Here is a 22235-nt window from a genome sequence, read left to right as displayed (position 1 = left end):
GAGGGAGGGGTGGCATGCAAGGGAGGGGAGGGAAGGGGAGGGGGCCCGGCATCTGGACCTGGCCCACCCACCCTAGCGGAGGGAGGGGGATGTGCATGTTGTTCAGTTTTATTGCTTAAATGATCAAAAAGACTGCCCAACCCAAAATATGGTTGGTTGATTGTTGATTGGCAAAAGTGTTAAGTGGTGAAGATTTCTTTGTACTGTAGTTACTTGAAATTTTGAATTATTTTTTGAGAGGGTGAATGATTGGAGAAGCATTTTTTGTATGTACACTACTTTATAAAGATTTGAAAATCATCATTGTCTTGGGACGAGTGAATTTAGCCTTTGGGGCGTAAAACTGGATTGACTGTACCTACATAGTGCGCCCACCCCATAATAATATTTCAAAAATGGTGGAAACGCCACGTAGTAGCTGGAGATCTTCTGGGATTACAACTGATCTCCAGGTGACAGAAATCAGTTCATCTGGAGAAAATAGCCATTTTGGAAGATGGACTTCATGGCATTAAACTCCATTGAAGACTGGCCCGTCCCTACCCCTCCCCTCCCAATCCCTCCTCAGATTCCATCCCCCAAATATCCAGGTATTTCCAAACCTGAAGCTGGCAAACCTAGCTTTACCTGCTTGCCTCACCCACGCTCTGCCAGGCAAAAATTGTTTCAGCCTTCATCTGGGCTATTTGAATGAAGGGCAGGGTATGTATAAGATAGCTAGGGAGGTCATGTTATGTCTAGAGTCTGCTCCTGTGTTTCACACTTGGGTTCTTAATTTTTGGCAGGCGCAACCTCGTGGAGAGAGTGACCAAGCAGTACCTCAGGAACTGCACCTATCACAAAGTCCGAGATCCCTTGTGCCCTGTGTTTGAATTAGGATATATTGTGAAGGAGTCCGGACAGACATTCTCTGCTTTGGCTCAGAAGGTGAGCGCTTCTCTGACTGATGTGGACATCAGGGTATTGTTGATGTGCAGGACTCGGTCAAATCAAGTCATGGTCATTCAGGAATAGTTTCAGCAGTGTTGAAACATGTCCTTCTCTGTCGACAGTATCTCAACCATAACTGCAAATTGCTTATTCGTTTACCAGATGTTAGGGACATAGACTGTTCTGCTTCTGAGCATCCCAGAAGCATCTGAACCAGCCAATATTTGTTTACACACAATTTGATTCCTGCCAGTTTGTAAAGATACTCATCTTTTCTTCATTCTGTTTTCAGTTTTGTTTCCCTGTCTATTTTTACTTTAGCTCAATCCCCCCCCCCCACTTTTTCTGGGAACAGCTTGCTTCACCAAGGATCCCTCCATCGTTCAGTGGTAATCTGTTGGTGGTTCCTGGCCTGAAGGACATCTGGATGGCCTGAACCAGAACCGAGCCATTTTGGGCCCTGGCTCCAGGATGGCGGAACTCTGTCAGCTGACAACAGGGCCCTATTGGACCTTGACCAGTTCCACAGGACCTGTAAGACAGAGATGTTCCACCAGGCCTTTGATGAGGCCATTCTATGAGTTAACTGTCCGTATATGATTAGCTGGCCTCTCACACGCAATTACATCTGGTGTTATGATACCATCTGGAGCAGCACCCATATTTTTCATCTCGTTTAATATCTCCCCAGCTTTGGAAATTGAATCTCATAAGGGTTAGAGCAGCTGTTCTCAACCTGTGGGTGGCGACCCCTTTGGGGGTCAAACGACCCTTTCACAGGGGTCGCCTAAGACCCTCTGCATCAGTGTTCTTCATCTGTAAAATGGATAAATGTTAGGGTTGGGGGTCACCACAACATGAAGAAGAAGAAGAGTTTGGATTTATATCCCCCCTTTCTCTGCTGCAGGAGACTCAAAGGGGCTTACAATCTCCTTGTCCTTCCCCCCTCCCAACAAACACCCTGTGAAGTGGGTGGGGCTGAGAGAACTCCGAAAAGCTGTGACTAGCCCAAGGTCACCCAGCTGGCATGTGTGGGAGTGCACAGGCTAATCTGAATTCCCCAGATAAGCCTCCACAGCTCAAGCGGCAGAGCGGGGAATCAAACCTGGTTCCTCCAGATTAGAATGCACCTGCTCTTAACCATGACACCACTGCTGACAGGGTCGCGGCATTAGGAAGGTTGAGAACCACTGGGTTAGAGAGTGTTTTTACATTCAGGACGTTTGTAGTATTAGATTAGAATTACTGATGTTGACTATTTAATGCTTTTATCTTGTTATTGTTTTTTTCCTCTCTGGGTCTGACTTCGATTGGGGGCACGGGGCATAAATTTAATAAAATAAATAAAAGGTGATTGTGAGCCACTCTGAGTCTCCTTCAAGTAAAAAAAATGGGATAGAAAAACCAACTCTTCCTCTTTCTTATTGGAAAGCTGCAAAATAATATTGTAGAGCAAACAAATTCTGATACATGATACCCTTTTCCTCGGGCAGGGCGGGGTCGTTGGGATCACTATCAGCTGGGATTGTGACCTGGACTGGCCGGAGAAGTACTGTATCCCCATTTACAATTTCCATGGACTGTATAATGATAATAACCTCTCCCCTGGCTTCAACTTCAGGTAGGATGGCTCTTATTTTATTTAGCCCCAATACTCCAGCTAACATTTATATCAGGGGTATAGCCTTGGCTCATCTGCTTGGCGTACAGAAGGTCACGGGTTCAATCCCACCCCTCCCCAATATTTGCAGTTTAAAGAATCAGGTGGTAAGTGATGTGAAAGATTTCCTCCTGAGACCCCACCCCAGACAACGACTGTCAGTCATTAAAGACAATTCTGGCCTTGATAGACGAAGGGTAGAACTCAGCGGAAGGCAGCTTGTCCATTCTGACAAAAGTGCCTTTTGTTTTGAAAAGGTATGCCAGGTATTACCAAGAAAACGGGAGTGACGTAAGGACCCTGTTCAAGGTGTTTGGAATCCGCTTTGATATTCTGGTCAATGGAAAGGTAATGCTCACCTTGGAAAATAATATTCTCTTGTGGGTTGTATTTATTGATCGGGAGAGGGTCTGTGATGCCAGAATTCTCATGGCTGGAATGGTCTTCAGGACAGTTCTCCACAGGAAAGTCTGCCTTTGGTCGTTTCCCCACTTACCATGACCACCCTTTGCTGTGCGCTACTCTCAGCGTGCGTCATTTCTGGCGCACTCCCGGGCTTCCCCGCGACAGAGCGTGGGGTCATCAAAAGGCGCCATTTTGAGAAGCGCCAGGAATGACGTGGCCTGAGGGGACGGGAGAGCGGCAGTGCCGGGGCAGCTGCGTTGTTGCCGCCCCTGTAGTGGGGAGTGCTGGAGGACCCTGCGCTACTTTGGTAGAGTAGCGTGCAGCAGACGGTAAGTGGGAAAACGACCTTTGTGAAGCTGCTCAGCAATTAGGATTGTCACCTGCATATCCCCTTTTTCTCCTTCAATGGAAAAGAGGCAAGTTCTGGAGAAGGGTGACCAGGTGGTCTGGGCCCAAAGCTCTGTGGTGGTGCCCCAAAGCCCCTACACTCTAGGCATGTACATCTTCATGAACAAATTTTGCCCCCCTGATCTCTTATGGTTTGTAAAGTTCATTTTGTTTTGGTTTTCCACTGCCTTTAAGGTATGTTTTTGTCTACTCCTGCTGGTTTTGTTGACATATTCAGTTGTGTCGGCTTGGATCCAAAGCTGACATCTCACAAACAGTGGAGCTTTCTTCCAGGTAGCCTCCCTCTGGTGGAAGGGATGTCTTTCCCATCACCGTCCACCAGAGAGTCTTTTAACTAAAGATGCCAGGACTGAACTTGGGGCCTCCTACATTCAAAGCAGATACTTCACCACTGAGTCAGAGCCTCTCCACATAAAGATTTTGACATTTTTTTCTCCAGATTACTGTGCGATATTAACAAGCAAAAATGTTATTGTGAAGTATCCTGAAAATGGATCTTGGAAAATGTTGGAGGAATGGGGTTCAGCTTTGGAAATGTGTGTTGAGCTCCTGAGCCCCAACACCACCTGAGATGCCCCACCCCAGGGTCTGAGAACTCTCAGAACTCTCTTAGCCCCACCTACCTCACAAGGTGTCTTTTGAGAGGGGAAGGCAGTTATAAGCCACTTTGAGATTCCTTAAGGTACAGAAAAGGAGGGTGTAAAAACCAACTCTTCTTCTTCTTCCCTTCCGGTACCTGGCTTCAAGGCCTTACTACCTTTGGTTTCTTCCAGGCAGGAAAATTTGACATTATTCCAACTATGACCACCATAGGCTCTGGGATTGGCATCTTCGGGGTGGTAAGTTCAGTCCCTGATATTCCGGGCAGTGTCTTCAGTGGTGCTTTTGAGCCCCAGCAACTCTGCCAACTTGTCAAGAGGAGGAGGAAGAGAGAGATTCCAATTCTGGTGTTTTTTTTCAATGCGTGTGTCTGACTGCAGGCTTCTCTCCTCTGTGACCTGCTTCTACTACATTTCCTGCCCAAGCGCAACTATTACAAGCAGAAGAAGTTCAAGTATGCGGAACAGGACTCCCTCAAACAGGTCAGAAATCACTCAGCAATGTGTAGACAGTCTCACGGAGGTGTATCTAGGGAAAATGTAGCCCAGTGCAAAATCTGAGTTTTCTACACACACCCTATGGGCAGCCACCCTCATCCACCATGACCAAACAACTTTGATCTTGAAGTCAGTGTATGGACCCTGGGGAAAGGAGGAGGGGTTTGGGGGCGATTTTCCACCCCCACCCCCATGTCACTAATTGGCCGTAGACTTTTGACCCCATATGCCCCTGTAGTCAAGGTTCCTTTTTGCTGTGTTTTAGCAATACGCACCGCTGCATTTTGCAAATGAAAAGGAGTGGATTCAACTTAAAGAAGGAAAATTGGCAAATCACATATGCACCGCACTTTGTACAAAATTCAGGAGTAAAAAAACAACTGGAGATTTCCTAATGCGTTGTTTCAGCTTTGGAAGCAAGGCCAAATAATGCAGAACTCCCAAATCTAGGGAGCCAATTGGACAAGGAGAATTTTGGCAGGTTCCCTACCAATTCGACCAACGTCTCTTTTGCAAGAGAGAGCTCAACCAGAGGTGGGATCCAGCAGGTTCTCACATTCCTGAGAGTAGGTTACTAATTATTTGTGTGTGCCAAGAGGGGGTTACTAATTGGTGATTTTGCCACATGATTTTTGCCTTAGTTACGCCCCTCAGCAGTAGCGCGCAGAACTTGAACCAGTCTAGCAGGAGGTGCACCGGCGTGCGTGGCAGCCTGCGCCTGCGTGCATTCGTTTCCTGCCCAAGGACTGGCGCAGCAGCTGCGTCCTTGCCACAACCCCTTCCAGGAATGCCCCGCCCCCATCGTGCCCCGCCCCACCCCATTGGCATTACGCCACAGTTTGAATCCCACCACCATGGGAACCTGTTACTAAAATATTTGGATCCCACCACTGAGCTCAACCATTACTGTTGAGAATTATGTCGGGATAACGGAATACTTCTCTCTCTGGAAACTTCCTCAGGGAAAAGAAGAGGTCGTCAGTTCCTCCATGTGCAACTTGCAAGAGAAGGAAAATGCTTCCCAATGAAAGAGTAAGTGGTACCACTACTCTTAATAATAATTTGATTTCCATCAAACCCCTCCTGCAACACTTGAAATAGGAAAAGTGTGCTTTCTGCATTAAACAATTAGAGTCTACAATTTGGGGGGGGGGCGTGTTTTTTTTGTTATTTTTTGAGTTTGAATTTAATAGACCGAAAAAAATTGAAAAAGCTGAAAAAAGCTGACAGTTCTAATTGGTTTTATTCGGCTTTCCCCCCCCCCCCCCCGGATTTTAAATCAAAACCCAGAAAATTTCAGCTGACCCTGCCACTGCTTCTCAAGTCCACATGTGGATTTGGGTAGTGGGGGTGGGTGAGGGACAACCGAATGCTGGGCTTGAGTTTCCCTTGGCAGTTTTATGAGTTCATCAGGTATTATTTTTTTACTTAAAAATTGCCAGCTCGATGCCGGTCATGTTTGCTTTAGCCATCTCTCTCCTTCTAGATTTTAGGATTTGCACTGAACACAGACCCCATCTTGTCTCCACCTCTTATCCACTGCCAACGGCTTCTATCAGCCTGAACAAATGCCTACTGAATTTGCCTACTGAATTCACCTTTCTCCTGGACTTTTGTCTCCTCTGAGGATGGGGAGAAGGGGCTCTAAGGAATCCTCGGAAAGCATTTGAGCAGTCCTGGTGAACACTAAGAAAGCGCTTGAAGAGAAATCCGCAAAGGACAAAGCCGGAGTTTGACACCTACGACCCAATGGCTGCTTTCTCCATGGTGGAATTGGAAACTTTCTTCTCAAGCAGTGAAGATGAATTAAGACAAATTAAATGATCCATCTGTCTGTACAACAGGTTCACACCCTTCCCTTCTTCCAAGGGAAGCACATATGTTTCAGGGCAGATGTATGCCGTTCACCCTTTCTCAATGTTGTCATCACAACAACTCTGTGTGATAGATTAGGCCGAGAAAAAGACCAGACCTCGACTGCAAAGTGAGGATATGAGCCTGGATCTAGTTTGGTGCTCTATCCACTGTACCATGCTGCCTCTGGAAACACAATAGAGTTTCTATGGGAAGTGTAGGGCCTGATTCATGCTAGCCGTTGGCTACCCTGCAGGGACTTTGACTTGTGTGAACTGTCTGGACATTTTTGGGGGAGCTGTGTAATTCATGATGAACAGATTGACAGCTTTTAGGTAAAAAGCACTGGTTTGGAATCAGAGCAGATCTACTTGAGAAACACAGACCGCCAGCAGAAAAAGATGTCCTAAAGGTTAGCTGAAATGCTCCAGGGTTTGTAAATGTCTTCCCTACAAGGCAAAGTTAGAATATTTGTGGATTTTTCGTTTAAGAAAAAGGAAGAACAGGAAAGAAATGGGAGGGACCCACCACCACTGCCTGCTGCATCCCAGTGCACCCGACATCGTTGCCACCTATACAATTGTGCTGGGTATACTGAAAGTCGAATGAGAGACTTCTTCTTCCATAATCTTAGAATTTGGGGGCACTCAATTAAATTGTCAGGCAGTAGGTTCAAAAGACGTCTTTGCAGAGCGTGTAATTCACTTCTAGAACTCAGGGCCACAAGATACAACAATGGCCACCAGGTTAGATGGCTCCAGAAAGATATTAGACCAGTTCTTGGAGGAGAAATCTACCAGTGGCTGTTAGCCATATGACGAAGCGGAACCTCCATGCTCAGTGGCAGTGTACCTTTGAATGCCAGCCATGGAATTGGGGAAATTAGCAAAGCAAAGGCTTCTGGGTTTCTGTGAGGCTGTTTCTGAACTACAGTTGGAAACAGGATGCCAGTTCACATGCTTGAACTTTGGCCTGATCCAGCAAGACTCGTCTTATGTTCTTCTCCACAAGTTTCTTAATTGTGCAACTGAATAATTGGACGACACTCACATGCAGGCAGACACACTTTTCCTAGACACAAACGCTACGGCCCCTTTCAGTCAACTGCACTTAGAAAAATTTCCTGTGCACGTGTCTAGGGGGAAGCAACGTTGCCAAGGGTTGTTTTGTAATAATAGACTTTATTTTTTAAGAAAAAGAATGAAATAAACCTCTAGTTTTTGGTATTTCCTCATCTGGTTTTGCTCTGTCTTGGCATTCCATCTGCTGGCATGTCCCTTTCAGGATGCCTTACTGTTTTCAACCTGCTTCGGCCCACTCACAAGTCATAACAGTAGGATCAAATCCTAAAAACAGAAATCAACAATATTAAAAACGAGCTGAGGCCATAAAAACCGCATTCCGTAATGCTGAGCAGATGTCTGTGAAACAGACTAGAAGCAGCGGCTAGAAGCAGCCCATGAAAACGCCTATAAAAGGTTTATATGCCATACTGACCTTTTCCGCACAAGTTGCTTGAAACGTTTCAAGAATTTTTTTTTAAAAAAACCTTTACTATGATGTTTGTTTGCACGCATCTTCTCCAAACATTTCATGGCTGCTGTAACGAGGGTGTTTTTTTTTGGGGGGGGGGAGGGGGGGTTATTTGCAGAAATGAGACTTAATTGATTCTTTGCTTTGGTTCTCAGTAGCTCTGTTTAATCGACGCATCATAGATTCAACCAAAAAAACTAACAACCCACAGAGAAATGATGACAATAAAAGCGATGATGTTACAGCAGGGTAACGGGTTCAAAATATTTAAGCCAAAAAGCTTAAGCCGACAAAGGAACAAATCTAATATTTTATTCACACCAACAACCGGGCAGACAGCATCAGGGGAACCACAGAAGATGACAGTGTGTTCTTACTTTTATAGGTTACATCAGAATAGCAGTAAAGAGAATACACCCCAAAGTTCATCATCATCAATCAATCATAAAGAAAGGTGGAGATTTTCCCTTTCCCTAAAACATTTGAGTATTCTAAGACCCTTATTGGAAGATGGGAGCATCTGATCCTTTGACGCAAGATGAACTAGGACCTGTTTCTTTCCTATCTCTATTGCCTTTTGTTGTCCTTCTTCCTAGGAAAAGAGCCTAAACATTTTCATGTTTCTCTCTTCTGTCTCCAGAAGAAGGGCAAATTCAAGGCATCTAAGACCTTAAAACAGTTGAATCTGCACATTCTGTATAACTCTGGACAAAGGGCATTCTGCTGAACTATCAAGCTTGCCTAGTGACAGAAAGAGAATAGACTTTCAGGCCTGCATCTTTTCTTTGCTCAGCTGCATTATGGTTGCCAACTCCCCATTACAGAAAGAAAGTAATGGGGGGCAAGAAGAAAACTTTTTGCATATAACAAAGTATATCCTTTATATGCCTTCTGCGCCTACAATGGGGTGAGGAATGAAGTCAGGGGCAAAAAAAAAAAAAGTTGATGGCACAGAGATATGGAAAATGGCAGCTTGGAAATGTTTTCAAAACCAAAGAGGAAGGAAAGTGTGCAACTCTGCTTAAGACTGCTGTTTTATCCATCCTTGTCCGGCAGCAGCGGAAGAAGAAGAGTTTGGATTTATACCCTGCTTTTCTCAACTGTAAGGAGTTTCAAAGAGGCTTATCACAATCCCTTCCTCTCCTCACAACAGACACCTTGTGATGTAGGTAGGGCTGGGAGAGTTCTGAAAGAACTGTGACTGGCCCAAGGACACCCAGCAGCTTCTTGTGGAGAAGTGGGGAACCAAACCTGGTTCTCCACATTAGAATCCACCGCTCTTAACCTCTGCACCTCTCTGGCTCTCAAGTATGTGGATGCTTCTAACAATTTCCTTCTGACTGTATTTCCTGTGTTTCTATCATATTTTGTACAGATCATTTTTCATTTCTCTTCCACTGTGAGCTTTCCAGAGCTGCTCCAAACTCAAGGAATCCTGCCAGGAAGTGGGCTTGTCCTTGCAATATCAGACACTGACCAGCAGAGGGGGTGAAAGCACTTGCAATGGGTTCCCTTGAACACTAAACTCCCATTAAATGTAAAACATCTACGTATACACAAGCCCCCCCGCCCCAGCAAATCAAAAAGTACACAACAAAATTTTTCTCAATACGGATGTGGCTTGACAGTTTGAAACGTGATTGAATCTGCGCGCCAGGACTCACAGTGTGTTTTGTGTGTAGCATAATTGTTTGTGGTATACCACCTGCTTTGTTACTTACAAGTGTACACAGTTGCAGATAAAGACACAAACACTGGAGTGTGTGTGTTGCGTGGGGTGGGGGGCAGATTGCAAGCAACAATGCTAAAAAGGTCATGCATTGCAAGGTATTTCTGATACCTGTTCTGTTAGTTTGGTGTTGGCAATCTCTCTCTCTCTCTCTCTCTCATTGGAAGAAAAGTGGCATTTGGAGCAGCCTGAAATCTGCTATTTGTAGCCTTCTAAAACTGGAGGAAGGGAGGCCCTGCAGATTTGATTCAATTCTGTTGTTAATGGTGAGGAGTTCCAAGGACTAACTCTTAGCTGGGCTTTTACACAAATGGGCGGTTAAAGTTTTTCATGTCATGAGGATCAATAGCATCCCCGGGTGAATAACATCTCATTAAACCTCTGCAAAAAGGATAGGCCATTTTTCTCCATGTCTGTCGGCAACCCCAGCTAGTTCCCTTTGAAGGAAAGAGCACCAAAGGCTTACAATGTCTTTTGTAATATTTACTCGATTTACAGATAAAGCATAAAAAGTTAATCCTTCAGGGCAACAGATGGATTACCCCACATCAGACCTCCAGGCAGAGGGGAAGGAAGAGAGATCCTGTACCTTAGTTGTTTCAGCCAAAACTCTCCCTTGAAGCCTTCACTATAATTATTTGCGTTAAAGGTCCCCTTAGTTTCTGGTTTATTTTGCTCCAGATTATGGCAACAATAATCCAGCAATGAGTACATTACTTACTTGATATCCACCTCTAGCTTTTGAAAAAAATACTATATAGTCTTTTGGATTGTTGTAATGATTTATTTTGTGAGTTAGGTTCTAGGTGCCCAATTGGGCAAAGAAGGGTGGCTAAGAGCGGTAAACTCTAACCTGGTGAACTGGGTTTGTTTCTCCACTCCTCCACATGAAGCCTGCTGGGTGACCTTGGGCTAGTCCCAGTTCTCTCAGAACTCTCTCAGCTCCACCTGCTTCACAAGGTCTCTGTTGTAGGGAGAGGAAGGGAAGGAGTTTGTAAGCCACTTTGAGACCCCTTGTGGTAGAGAAATGCAGGGTATAAATCAGAGGTGGGATCCAGCAGGTTCTCACAGGTTCCCGAGAGTAGGTTACTAATTATTTGTGTGTGCCGAGAGGGGGTTACTAATTGGTGATTTTGCCACATGATTTTTGCCTTAGTTACGCCCCTCCTCCGCTCCTCAGCAGTAGCGCGCAGAACTTGAAGCAGTCTAGCAGGAGGTGCACCGGCGTGCGTGGCAGCCTGCGAGTGCGTGAATTCATTTCCCGCCCAAGGACCGGCGCAGTGGCTGCGTCCTTGCCACAGCCCCGCCCAGGAATGCCCCGCCCCCATAATGCCCGGCCCAGCCCCATTGGCGCTACACCACAGTTTGAATCCCACCACCATGGGAACCTGTTACTAAAATTTTTGGATCCCACCACTGGTATAAATCCAATTCTTCATCGTCTTCTGAATATTGTCAACGATTTTTTAAAAAAAATAAGCAACAACAATCCATGCTAATAAGAGCAGCAAAAGGATCAGAATAAAAATCAGAAACAAAACCTCTGATTAATGGGAAGACATTTCTGGGGCAGAGGTCGAATTCAGACTTTTCCCAAAGCATCATCTTTGTCCGCTTTTCACCAGGGTGCCAAAATGCCCTGGGCTGGACCTGCTTTTGGATCATTCCTGCATTTCTATAAATGTCTTCCTGGAATTGGTCTTCTTTTTGCTCGGTCATTTTCCGACTTTGCATGCTACTAAAAAAAAAAATTAAGAAATCCTCCCTGATTCATATTCTCTACCCAGATGGGACCTCGGCACTTTCCAGAGATTCTGTCAGCCAGAAGTGAAAGGAAGCTTGTGAATGAGTCAGCAGCTGGGAAGACGAACTGGGGTGGGTGGGGGGGATGTGGAAAATATGAATGAGGAATGGTGGGAGAATGAAGCGAGCAGCTGGATTTTCCATTCTGTTTATGCCTCAGGAAAACTGAGCAGCCCGCTAGGAACAGAGAGGGGATTTGGCCCTCTCTGATTACTGGCCATAGCCAACCCTGCTTAGATCCCAAACTCTGGTGAGATGATACAGGAGGAAACCATTAATTTTTTACAATCCATAGTAAGCAAAGGAAACCTTCCTATTCAGAGGTGATAAACCTTCAAGTACCAGTGCTAAGAGGCATCATAAGGAGAAGGCCTTGGCATCCATGCCTTGTTTGTTGTCCTCCAGGGCTGGCCATTGTGTGAAACAGGATGTTGGCCCATCAGGGGTGTCCGACCTATGGCCCTCCAGATGTTCACAAACCATGACTCCCATCAGCCCCTACCAGCATGGCCAATTGGCAGAGCTCATGGGAATCGTAGTCCACAAACATCTGGAGGGCTATAGGTTGGACACCCCTGATAGATCACTGGTCTGAACCATCAGAGCTCCTCTTATGTTCTTAACCTCTCCCAGAGCCATGACCTAAATTGGGACCTCTACGGCTGCTGGGGTGTGGTGTGTGGTGTGGTGGGATGGGCGTCAAGTTCTTTGGCAATGTTCTAAGCAGAGAACTTCAACATTTTGTTTAACATAGCCAAAAGACAGACCTTTTTGGGGGAGAAAGTATTCAAGCAGATCTTGTTTTGATAGGGAAATACGGATTCTAGTAAGAGAGATGATTGTGGGGTTGATTTGTGTATCTCATCGCCTTCGGTGCTTGGGCAAAACAAGAGGCTCAGATGAAAGGCAGGCACTGGGAACGACCCGCAATGTCTTCGCAGAAGACAAATAGATTTCCTCTGCGTGTGCGGAAAAGAGGAACTCTCTCGGAGGAACCGCAGCGCCAGACAATCTGCCACCCGCAACAAGAGAAAATGTAGTGTCGCTTTCAGGGCACGTTCTCTTTCGTTCTTTGCTGCGTCTTAATTATGCTATGATAGCCCTAATTACTTTCTCTGGCAAACTCCAGGGTCCTTTGGCAAAGGTTCTTTTGCATTTTATAATTGCCTGTTTTTCTCCACTTCTCCCTCCCCTTCCCCCCAGGGTGGGTGGGTCATGACCAGATGTCAGGCTCCCTCCCTCCCCTCCCCTCCCCCCTCTCCCCTCCCTCTCCTCTCCCTCCCCTCTCCCATAGGAGTTCAACAGGGGATCCCCAAGCCAGAGGCGTAGCTCCAAGGGGATGGGGGGCCAGTGCACCGGGCGTGCACCCCTGTGGTGGCATGGTGGGGCAAGGCGTGGTGGGGGTGTTCCGGGGGCGGAGGACGCACCAGCGCACCGGGCGCTTTCCCCCCTTGCTATGCCTCTGCCTCAAGCCCATCCCCAAGAATCTAGGCTAAGCAAACCAGCAGTAGGTGGTGTGATGGTGGCCCACTTTTGATTTCAACAGATATCGGAGCACGGAGCTCAATAGTAAGTCCCCACGTTTAATTATTGCAGAAAAGCCCTGTTCAAACATGAGCGAATGCAGATACAGCTTGCATGTATGTGTCACACCTGTCTGTAAGGAAGATGGCAGAGTTAGCAGAATAGAGAGAACCGACTGGGGTCATGATTCCGGACTCTGTCATCCAAAGCTGCCCTTTCCTGATGCTGCTCATCTGGAGATAAGTTGGCATTCCAGAAGAACTGCAGCCAGGGCTATCTTAACACATGAGCGCTTTAGGGGGTTGCCCGGGGCCCCCACAAGCATACTCTATGTATGTCATGACTTGCTGTCAACAAATAAAGATTATCCTAAGAGCCAGTGTGGTGTAGTGGTTAAGCGCAGGTGGATTCTAATCTGAAGAACCGGGTTTGATTCCCCACTCCTCCACCTGAGTGGCAGAGGCTGATCTGGTGAACCAGATGTGTTTCCGCACTCCTACATTCCTGCTGGGTGACCTTGGGCTAGTCACAGTTCTTCAGAAGTATCTCAGCCCCAACTGTTACCAGCAGGAAAATAGGAAAAATATTTTCCTGAGCCTGCCACCAAACTACACTGGCTAAGGATCAGAGCAAAGAGACCAGTGTTGTCCAAAAGCCTCCACAAGTCCTGGAAAGAACATGTATATACAAATGTGCTATTTCACATGGTTTCCTTCTTGCCTTTTTCCCTTTTAAGGTTTAATGTAAGCCCCTCAGTGTTGGATTTATTATTTGCCAAATGTTTAGGATTATACTTTAGTTAGGTTCTTCAGTTAGTTTAAGGTTTTGTTATTGTTAGATTTAAGAAAGCCATGCCAATAAGTATCTGTAAAGTCTTGCCCATAAGTATAAGTACATGTGTTTGTCCTTTAAGGTTTCCCTACCGTTTAAGTTTAGAAATGTTATTTTTGAAATTTGTGTCTGATGGCCAAAGCAGTGGCCAGAAAGGTTGATATTAAGGGACAAGGAAACTAGTCCTGGAATTCAGTTTGGACCAACACCCAGGTAATCCCATCTTCACCAACAAAAGGACCTTTTGACTAACAAAGGATGTCACCCTGTTTTGCTATTGGACTGTTTGAAGTTTTACTCTCAGGATCCAGAAGCTCATTGGACTATTGAAGTTTCCAATTCTAGGATCTCAAGACCCATTGGACTATTGAAGTTTCCACTTCTAGGATCTCAAGATTCATTGGCAGCCTTTTCTTTTGGGACTTAATCCCATCAACAAAAACAAAAGACTGTCTTCCTCCTCTTTGTTTTAAATTGTCTGTATTATGTGGCAGGGGACTGCCCCCTTCCTCCTCTGATCAGGTGAAAAACTGTATAAAAAGGGCTGTGTTTCGTTCTGTACTGGGCAGTCTGGCCTGGAAAGAGCTTGAAATCACAATAAAGAACCTCTGCTCTGAAGGCAGCCTGCCTCTGCATCCACTCACTGCTGCCAAAGCTGAAATCACTCTGAAATCACTATCGCTCATTGCTGACAAAGCTGAAATCACTCTGAAATCACTTTCTAGTTACCCCTGGCTGTGGGTAACACACCCACCTCACCAGATGTCTGTTGTGGGGAGAGGAAGGAAAAGGAGCTTGTAAGTCACCTTGAGTCTCCTTACAGGAGAGAAAGGTGGGATATAAATCCAGACTCTTTTTCTTCTTAACTAGAAATATTTGTCATTGGAAAACGCACAGTTAGTGTGTGTTTCACTAAAGATAATGAACAATATTAACATTACTTTTTATGATAACAAGTGAACAAGTATCCACCCGATTCACGATCACGGTCACCACTGAAACAACCACACGTGCATTTTTTTACTCCTGTGAGTGGTTGTATAGGTAGGGGTCCCAATGCACTGCTTTGCCCCAGGCCTTATAATGTGGTGCTTGCCCCAGTTAAGCCAGCCCTGCTGCAGTCCTCCCCTGGAGGTTGGCACCCCCACTTTCCACCCGTCCAATGCCACAAAAGGAAACTTCCCCCCTCGCTGGGCCAGTTCAGGCATGCTGGTGCAAGCACATCCCCCTCCCTGCAAACCCTGCCGCTTCCCCTTTGCAACTTCAGCAGCTCGCGAGCGAACGAGCCGGTCGAGCGCGGGCCAGCCAACCGCGAGCCCAGCCCGGGCGGCCAATTATACCGGCCAATGAGGAGACTCGGAGCTGACGCGCCGTCGCCCAATCGCGCCGCCCGTCGCAAGCCAGCCAAGAGCGAGGGAGCGCCGCGGCGCTTCTTTTTGCATATCTACGGTAGACTGATTCCTTCGGTTCAGGTCTCGGCCGGCGACGCGTCGGGGAGCGCAAAGAGGCTCCGGAGGGGGCGCAGCGCAAGGGCTGCGGCTTGGTTGGGCTCTGCCACCGGGGAACCTTTTGCTGGAGAGCTCCCGTGCGCCCCCAGGTAAGTCAGCTCGGCCGGTGGGCTCTTCCTGCTCCTCTACCGCCAAGGATTTCGGTTGTTTGCGATCCATGCAACAGCTGGGGAAGATTGTCATTTTTTTCAAAATTGATTTTTGGGGATGGGGGAAAAAAACGAGTAGGTCTCTGTGCACCGTGGGGGTCGGCTCTTCCAGAGAAAGCGCCCCAGGGAGAAGGGGAGCCCGGGCATTGTGGTTGATGGGCAGGGTGGCATGGACTGGTTTGCGCGATTCTCCAAGGTGTAGCGCCGGGGAAAGGGACGGGCGGTGTTTGTCCAAAGGGCTTTTTCTCCCCTCTCTGCAACGCGCCGGAGCGTGAAGTAACCTCCAGTGGCTCTGCTGTCTGCTGCGATTAAGGGTTTCCCAGTCAAAGGCTGAGGTCTAAACAGGATTGATGCCCCCGCGGGAAGGTTTCTGTCTCAGGATTGGTCCGGGTCGTTAAACCTCGGTCTTCGCCTTAAGGAGTTTGTGGTAGTGAATCTGCATGATTTTTTTCTTCCTGTTTTAACCTCGCAACAACCGAGCGAGGCAAGTGCATTGGAAACATAACTGACCCAAGGTCACCCGGTGAGCGTCACGGTGCAGTGGGGGATTTGAACCCAAGTCTTGCCGGCTGTTGGGTGGCAGCAGGTGTGGAGATTTGCTGCACCAAATCTCCAATGAAATCCTTCAGGTGGACTGGGACGATCAACCTCTGCTCTGGAATGTCTTATCATGAACCTTGAGTATAGCACTCTGCACATGTTCAAGGGGAAAGAGTCTCTTCTTCATGACAAATCAGCTGTTTCCTACCCATGCTGTAGAGTGGTGGTGGATTGTTCTCCTGCTGCATTTGAAAAGAAAGCTCCTTTGAGCAAGTGTACTATCTTTCGATCTGTCCTTCCTTGCAAGTTCGTCGCTGGGCCTCGTTTGCTTTTGCAATGATAGGAGGGACTGAAGCATGGATGCAATAAGGACTCCATTAAAAGCCCTGGTAGCAATTAAATCTTGCTTGTCTGTTGGCTTGATTAATCGCCTGTCTTGGGTCTTGGTATTCCTAAAGGGCATCCCTAAAGATTCAACATTTCCTGTTCTAGCCTTCTATGGAAACTGCTCTGGCTAGTTGTTGTGGGTTTTCCGGGCTGTGTGGCCGTGGTCTGGTAGATCTTAGTCCCTAACATTTCGCCTGCATCTGTGGCTGGCATCTGCAGAGGTGTATCGCAGAGAGAAGTCTGTTACACACTGTGTCCTGGGTAGATTTCTGACATAATATTCCTTTCACAGAGTCATACAGTTGGAAGGGGTCGTGCAGATCATCTAGTCTAACCCGCTGCTCAATGCAGGCTTAGCCTAAATCGTCCTTTAAAGTCAGAGTTGTTTTTAGTCTCTGTCCTTTTTTTTTGCCCCATTACAATAGATTGCTTTTGGAAATCCAGCAACAGCACGTAGAGAGAAAGTATGGCTCACTGGCTAAGCATCCAGTTTGCTGCACGAAGGCCCTGAGTTCAGTACCTGCCAACCTCCAGTTAATGCTTCTTGGGTAGTAGGTACTGGGAAAATACTTTTCTCTGCCTCTTACTGAAGTCGATAATACTGAGCTAAGGGCACCAACGGTCTGACTCGGTGTAAGGTAGTTTTGGACATTCCCTGCCTTTCTTGGCCTGAGTCAGCAGGTGTCTGGTCCTTGTTTGGCTAGCAGGTGACAGGTAAAGGCTTCAAGAAGGGATTTGCTGCAGAGGTCAGATTCTCTAAGATGATCTCCGGATAGGAGCCGAGCTGTAATTGGCTGCCGTCTAGGATCTCTTTTATATCTTGCCACTCTTCTGGGGACTGCAGACTCAGGGGGAGGGGAGAAATTCCAGCCATGTCACGATCTTTCACGCTTCATATTTGCAAGGGCTTTTCTCACCAGCTCTGACACCTTTTAAATTTTTCCTTGCGTCTGTCTAGCCCCTACCTGAGGTGGTTGCTTTAACTGTGTAAGTGTTGCCGTGGAAGGGGCTACTCTAGGTGTAGTCGGTGAGAAATACGTTTTCCAAAAAGTCTCTTGTTATGCACGCTCTTCCTTTGTGGCAGAATCTCAGATCCTCTTAGGACTTGAGGGACGCCCTTCGTTTTTGGCACGCTGCGATTCTGCCGCATTCCTGGCTTTTTGGCAAGTGAAGTGACTTTTCCACCTGCTCCTTGGTGCCTCTAGAAACTGGTTTAGCCAGTGTTTTGTGCCATAAAACCTGGTTGGCTGGAGGGAGGGTTCCTAAACCTTTCTCCCCATTCTGGATAGTAATCGTTTCTGGGAGAGCGGAACTGTTCAGTGAAAGAAAGGCGTGCTGATCTTTCTGATCCTCCTCGCTAATAACAATTGCTTTCTGGTGTGTTGTGATTTCTCTTTTCTGGCACAAGGATTGTGGTTTCCCCCCCCCCCCCCCATTTCTCACTGCACCAATCAATCTCTGGGGAGCTGAAGATCAAAGGAGACGAGACATTGAAATGTCTGTGAATGGCACTGGCGGAAGCCTTGTTTGGGTTGGGACTGTGGGGCAGAGAGAATCACTTCCCCTTGCACCGTTTCCTGACCTCAGATCCATCCCTCCTCTTTCTAATGACAATGACATTCAGAGATGTAACAGTCATCCTTTTCTGATATTCTTCTGCTTCTCTGTCCTCTAAGAAGAGTTTGGATTTATATCCTGTCTTTCTCTCCTGTAAGGAGACTCAAGGTGGCTTACAAGCTCCTTTCCGTTCCTCTCCCCACAACAGACACCTTGTGGCGAAGGTGGAGCTGGGAGAGTTCTAAGAGAACTGTGACTGACCGAGTCAGGAGTGGGGAAACAAATATGCTGTTCATGTGGAGGACTGGGGAATCAAACCCAGTTCCCCGGATTAGAGTCCACCTCTCTTAACCACTACACCATGCTGATTGATGAGATGTAGAAATCCCTTCCTACCCGTGTGGATGTTGATCAGAGGGAGGCAAGGTCAGAGCAGCAGTTCATGCAGAGACTCAACATTTTGCCTCTTTGGAAGTTAGGTTGTTCTTTGGTGTTTCTACTTTGAGTGTCACTGCACACATTCAATCAAACTGGAGGTGGGATGGAGGCAGAGTTCCCAATGAAAGCGAATTGAAAGGCAAGAGTAGTGACTCATACAGAGATGCAACAGGCCACCAGAGAGGTGATTACTTTGGGGCTCTCAGTTGTCTTTAATTATTCAATTAATGTATTTGTAAGGGCACACACATAGTTTGTTAAGGACACTAGTATGTATTGTCGAAGGCTTTCATGGCCAGAATCACTGGGGTGGTGTGTGGTTTCTGGGCTATATGGCCGTGTTCAGATCCTCTGAGGATGCCAGCCACAGATGCAGGCGAAACGTCAGGTGAGAATGCTGCTAGAACATGGCCATACAGCCCGGAAACCACACAGAACCCCAGACATTAGTATGTTCCATCACACAGCTTGGTAGTAACTGAAAGTGCCGCATAGGTTACTCCTGGGCAAACGTATATAAACAAAGGAACATTTTTGGCAGGGCTAAAATGGGTCCAGATCCTTTACTGATGCTCCAGGCTCCAGAAGGAAACTCGAAAATGGCCTTATTTTGAACCCGTGACTTTCTGCAGCTTTTTGAAAAGCATACATAAAGCGACTAGAACACAAGATTTTATGGACCTGCCTGCCCTCACGTAGCTCTTTAAGTCATTTGGGAGATGATAGCAGTTGCCAAGGAAAAGGACATCTGGAATCTCTCTTACAGCAGACAGTCTTCCTCCTCTGTTCACCTGGAATGACTGCTTCGTTTCTGTAGGTGACCAATCTAGTGGCTGTTTGAAGGCATGGTTCAGAATAATCCAGTGAAACTGGTTGGCAGATGCGGATAACTTGCTACCTTGAACTGTTGGAACACGAGATGGATCAGATGGATATTTTTTTTGAAAAAGCACTAAACAAATGCATGGGGCAAACATCAGTGGCTGTTGTCCTGGAATGGAACCTCTGTGATCAGAGGCAGCATATCTGTGAATAGAAGATAGCGGGAGGAAGACAGAGCTGTTTTCATGCAGGTAAGTCTGAGGCCCCTTTTGCACTTTCAGAATAATGCACTTTCAATCCACGTTCAATGCACTTTGCAGCTGGATTTTACAGTGCGGAATAGCAAAATCCACTTTCAAACAATTGTGAAAGTGGATTGAAAGTGCATTATTCTGCGTGTGCGGAAGGGACCTGAGATTCCTGGAACCAGTTGGGGAAAAGAATGCCAGACAAAATGAACCCTAAGTCCAAGGCTATTATCAATCATGATAGCTGAACAGACTCTTCAAGTTCAGAGGTAGCATACCTCAGAATATCAATTGCTGAGGACAGATTTCATGGAAAGGGTGTTCATGCTCTGTTGGAGCACTTCCTGGACCTATCTGGCCATTTGGAGAAAATGAGATGCTGGAAACCTTGCTCTGATCTGGCAGATGTTCTTATTGGACATGAAGGCTGTGGATGGGGAACCTCCATGTACATCAGCAGTCTACCTCTGATTATTAGAAACTGAAGGATGAAGACTGTGAGATTGTTGTTCTCATGCCCTGTTTTTATGATATTCCAGCGTCATCACATCAGCCATTGTGAGTCAAGCTAGATGGAAATCTCTTGTGTTTTAATGTGGACTGAAACCCTGTCCTCGGGTCATCTTTCTGCAAAACCACTTCAATAAATTGGTGTTATTTAGTGCTAATTGGGTGTTTGTCAAAATGCAGCTTGGCTCTGGAATAATGAGGAAAACTTGTCTCTGGTCATGTTCAGAGTTCATTTTCATCACAGCTTGATTTCCAGCTTGATGTGAGTCTCTTCTTGAATGATTGATTAATTAATTAATTAAGCCCTTATCTGGTTTTTAACAGTCAGGAGCTGTACTCTTGTCTGCATAGCAGCAACTCTCTAAAAATCCCTGAAATCTGTGTTTTTCTTCATAATGTTTTTTCTGTGAACTGGTACGTGGTTTTTAAAAACTTTATTTATATCCTGCCCTTTGCCTCAATGGAGATCCAAAATGGCTTACATAATTTTCCTCTCTTCCATTTTCTCCTCACAACAGCCCTGTGAGGTAGCTTAGGCTGAAAGTGTATGCCTGGCTCAAGGTCACCTAGCGAGCTTTCATGGCACACGTTGGGATTCAGAGCTAGATTTCCCAGATCCTAGTCTGACACTTTAACCACTATCTCACTATTTATAATTCGCTAAGTGGCGACCAATTGCCATCTTCTGATGATGAACCCACCCACCAATCAGTGTGCAGAACTCAGTCCTGCATGCCCATTGGTGTGATGTCTGTCCCTCGCCCACCTTCTCCTGACCTAGTGGCAAGCCAGGGTGCGGGGACATAGCTCTTCCCACTGGATCCACCGCCATCCTCCATACATAAAAGCTTTTTCTAGACTCCTGTTGTGTTGTCAGGCTAGGCATTTTTATCCCATAATATAGAAAGAGCTTTTAGAATTTTACGCTCAGCTTGGATATCCTGATAGGAGACAGACGTTGTGTGTCACTACAGCGTCATCAAGCTTCGTGCAAAACGGACAGCCCCGTCTTCTACTGCTTTCTGGCTTTTTTGGAAGAATCCACACTGGCTATGATCCACCCATAGGATCTTTACTGCACAAAGATCAAAGGACTTTATGGGGCAGTAATTTAGGACTCAGTTCCTTCTTTAAGAGACTTGTCCAGTGTGTTGACACAGGTGTTGTTTGTCTATTTGTATTTGCACTGTAATATTGATGTGGGATTATTGATCCTGTTGAGCGTGGCTTTGTTCATTTGTGTTATCGTTCACTTATTCACTTGGATACATTATGTTCAAACACTGTCTTAAAACTTGACACTTCATTCTTGCATTCCAGTAGCAGTAATGTAGACGGTTTCTTGCTAGTTCATACTTTAACCGCTACGCCACCCTAGATTAAAAACCCTACACAGATATAGAAAATCTTCAGAATTGTCAACCGATGACAACTGCTGATTTTTGTAATTTTCTTGTGAAACAGCTGTTGTGTGACGGCACTGCGAGTTGACAGATTGTCTCCGCTGAATGATTTTTGGCTGGAAAATCTCTTGGGTGCGATACAGAACAGCAGAGGTGCGGATCTGCTTTTATTACCCCATTGAAAATCCTTCACTGTGCTCGCCGAGGGAGTGAGGGTCATTATACGGCAGTGTATGATTCTCTGACTGTAGATATATAGACTGATTGCTGGTCGGTGATAAACTTTGCACCCAATTCTGGATCTTGCCTATCAACTGTACTGTGATAAAGTTCCATAAAAGGCTTTAATAGGACTTAATGTCATGTCCTGAGACCTTCAGTCTCAGTTGTTGTTGTTCTTTTTGCCCTCCTTGCAAAGGTAGAGGGAGGGAGAATTTTGTGGCGTTATTTTTGTTTGTTTTTTCAGAAAATGTTTTGAAGACATTGGTCCTTTATGCATGTGGAACACCCCATAGCTGTTTGCTCCACAGTGGGGGTTTCCTGCATTTTTTTTTTCATTTACACAGAGTATTCCTATGGGGAGGTTGCCTGCCGCCATTATTTTGGAGAGGGCATTTCAATGGTCTGTTGCTTCTGCAGTCGATCTACATCATTCTAATAAAAAGAAGAAGAAACCCCAGTGCTCCTCCCAAAATTCTGGTTGGAGGATTGGGTGGAACTGCTGCTTTGTGGGCGGGGAAAGGTGGGGAGGGGTGGGAAAACCACAAGGAAACTGCACACAAGAAAACTGCTGATTCCTATCTCTGGCCCTCCCCAGTTCACATCTATCCCTATGAGCTAGGGTTCTGTGATTCCTATCTCTGGCCCTCCCCAGTTCACATCTATCCCTATGAGCTAGG

The 22235-nt window shown here is 46.3% G+C and overlaps 2 protein-coding genes across 2 annotated transcripts in view; one reads left to right on the top strand and one right to left on the bottom strand.

Moving 5' to 3' along the window:
* P2RX1 (purinergic receptor P2X 1) overlaps nucleotides 1-7571 on the top strand; it is a 67754-nt gene extending 60183 nt beyond the window's left edge. Inside the window, 6 exon segments of the mRNA XM_048519058.1 lie at nucleotides 742-927; nucleotides 2424-2551; nucleotides 2848-2938; nucleotides 4177-4242; nucleotides 4384-4485; nucleotides 5987-7571. Coding sequence (XP_048375015.1) covers nucleotides 742-927; nucleotides 2424-2551; nucleotides 2848-2938; nucleotides 4177-4242; nucleotides 4384-4485; nucleotides 5987-6064 — 651 coding nt within the window. The 3' untranslated portion in view covers nucleotides 6065-7571.
* Nucleotides 1-22235, bottom strand: part of CAMKK1 (calcium/calmodulin dependent protein kinase kinase 1) — a 250022-nt gene that overhangs the window by 131572 nt on the left and 96215 nt on the right. The window lies entirely within an intron of this gene.

This window comes from Sphaerodactylus townsendi, linkage group LG16, assembly GCF_021028975.2.
Source record: "Sphaerodactylus townsendi isolate TG3544 linkage group LG16, MPM_Stown_v2.3, whole genome shotgun sequence".
NCBI classification, from domain to species: domain Eukaryota; kingdom Metazoa; phylum Chordata; class Lepidosauria; order Squamata; family Sphaerodactylidae; genus Sphaerodactylus; species Sphaerodactylus townsendi.
This window is presented reverse-complemented; position numbering and strand designations above follow the sequence as displayed.